This window comes from Chaetura pelagica, unplaced genomic scaffold (assembly GCF_000747805.2).
Source record: "Chaetura pelagica isolate M959 unplaced genomic scaffold, ChaPel_1.0 scaffold401, whole genome shotgun sequence".
Lineage (NCBI taxonomy): Eukaryota > Metazoa > Chordata > Aves > Apodiformes > Apodidae > Chaetura > Chaetura pelagica.
In genome coordinates, this window is record NW_009952259.1 from 572,335 (window position 1) to 573,791 (window position 1,457).

Sequence of the window (1,457 nt, forward strand, 5' to 3'; positions counted from 1 at the left end):
CCATAGCACCTGTGCTGAGCAACTCCTGTCCCAGTTCCAGCGATGCCAGTTCTGCCCCAAATCCAAGTTCTTCATTTCTGAACTTTGCACTGCAACACGTAGGACTGACACCTGCTGGTGTGCAAGTCCCTGCAAATCCTGTTCTTCAGCACCTGCCAGTCACTCCACAAACAGACAATGTTAGCCATAGCTCAGGAAACACGAACTTGCAAGAACAGAAGGTAAGTTAAAATATATTGCAACTTCTTGACCGTGATGGGTTGAGTGGGAAGGATCGTAGAATGGTTTCTGTTGGAAGGGATCAGCTGGTTCCACCCAGTCTGTATGGGTAGGGACACCTCCCATGAGCCCAAGTTCCTCCAAGCCCCATCCAACCTGGGGCTATAATATAGTGCAGTACAGTATAGTGCAGTAATTCCTTTACAGCAGGCAAAATTTCCAAATAAACATTTGTAAAAAATCTTTCTAAATCAGCACTGCCCATAAAGAGCTGGCAGTGAAGGCCAGTGAAAGTACAATGTAATTGAGAGGTTAGAAAGGAAGAACAAGTATCATACTTGTGGAAGTGTAGCCAGCTGGAAGCTGACAAGGTGTGAAGAGACAACTGTTTCAGAGGGAGGATCTTGCATAGATCTGACAAGACACTTATTAACAAATCATCCATTTGTTACTTCATCTTTACTTTGTGTTACTCACCTCATCTACTCTCAAGTTCTTGCATTCAGTGTTAGGTTTTGTTAAGAGGATGGGATTGTAGAGGATTTTAAAATTACTTTTTCCCAAGAAGTTTCTCTGTATATTTTGTGTGATAGTGTACTGCACAAGGTCTGTTTGTATGAAAAAAGGAGATAATGGGATTAAAGAAACCAGCTTTTTATGCAATTGATTATATATATGTATATATTTCTAGCTATATCAAGGAAAACAGGTATATTCTTCTCAGTAAAGTGTTGGTAAGTTCTTAAATTTCAGGAAAAAAACCCTGATTTGGTAACATCCTGTAGAGACCTAAAACTACAATTCTTTTTAAATTTCCCTTAACTGAAAGTAACTTTAATTCTTCTCTTCAGCCTCCTGCTCCACAGGAATCCCAGGCAGCTACAGAAAACTTTTTCCGCACCCCAGGAGGGCCAAACACAGCATCTCCACTCCCTGCAAGTTCAGATGGTCCCAACAGGGTCTCTCAAGGAACTCTTTATATTCCTCAACGAAAACTTGAAGTGTCTGAAGACTAATTCTAGGATATCAAATTGCTGAATGTGTTACCAGGCATCAGGGCTGGTAACACACTGCACACATCTTGGATGGTATGATGGAAAACGTGTGGTTTGGACACTGGCAAGACTTCAATACTGGAATAGCCTTAATTAATGTTTTAGAATTAAAACTGGCTCTTCATGAGAAAGTTCCCACCTAATAATTTTTTTTTTTTTTTTTCCAAAAGGCTTACCTGAAGT

General features: G+C 40.5%; 1 protein-coding gene across 1 annotated transcript in view; it reads left to right on the plus strand.

Annotated features, from left to right (window-relative positions):
* E2F8 (E2F transcription factor 8) overlaps window positions 1-1,235 on the plus strand; it is a 9,648-nt gene extending 8,413 nt beyond the window's left edge. Inside the window, exons 10-11 of the mRNA XM_010007439.1 lie at window positions 7-221; window positions 1,071-1,235. Coding sequence (XP_010005741.1) covers window positions 7-221; window positions 1,071-1,235 — 380 coding nt within the window. The remainder of the gene's footprint in view (window positions 1-6; window positions 222-1,070) is intronic.
* The last annotated feature ends 222 nt before the right edge of the window (window positions 1,236-1,457 follow it).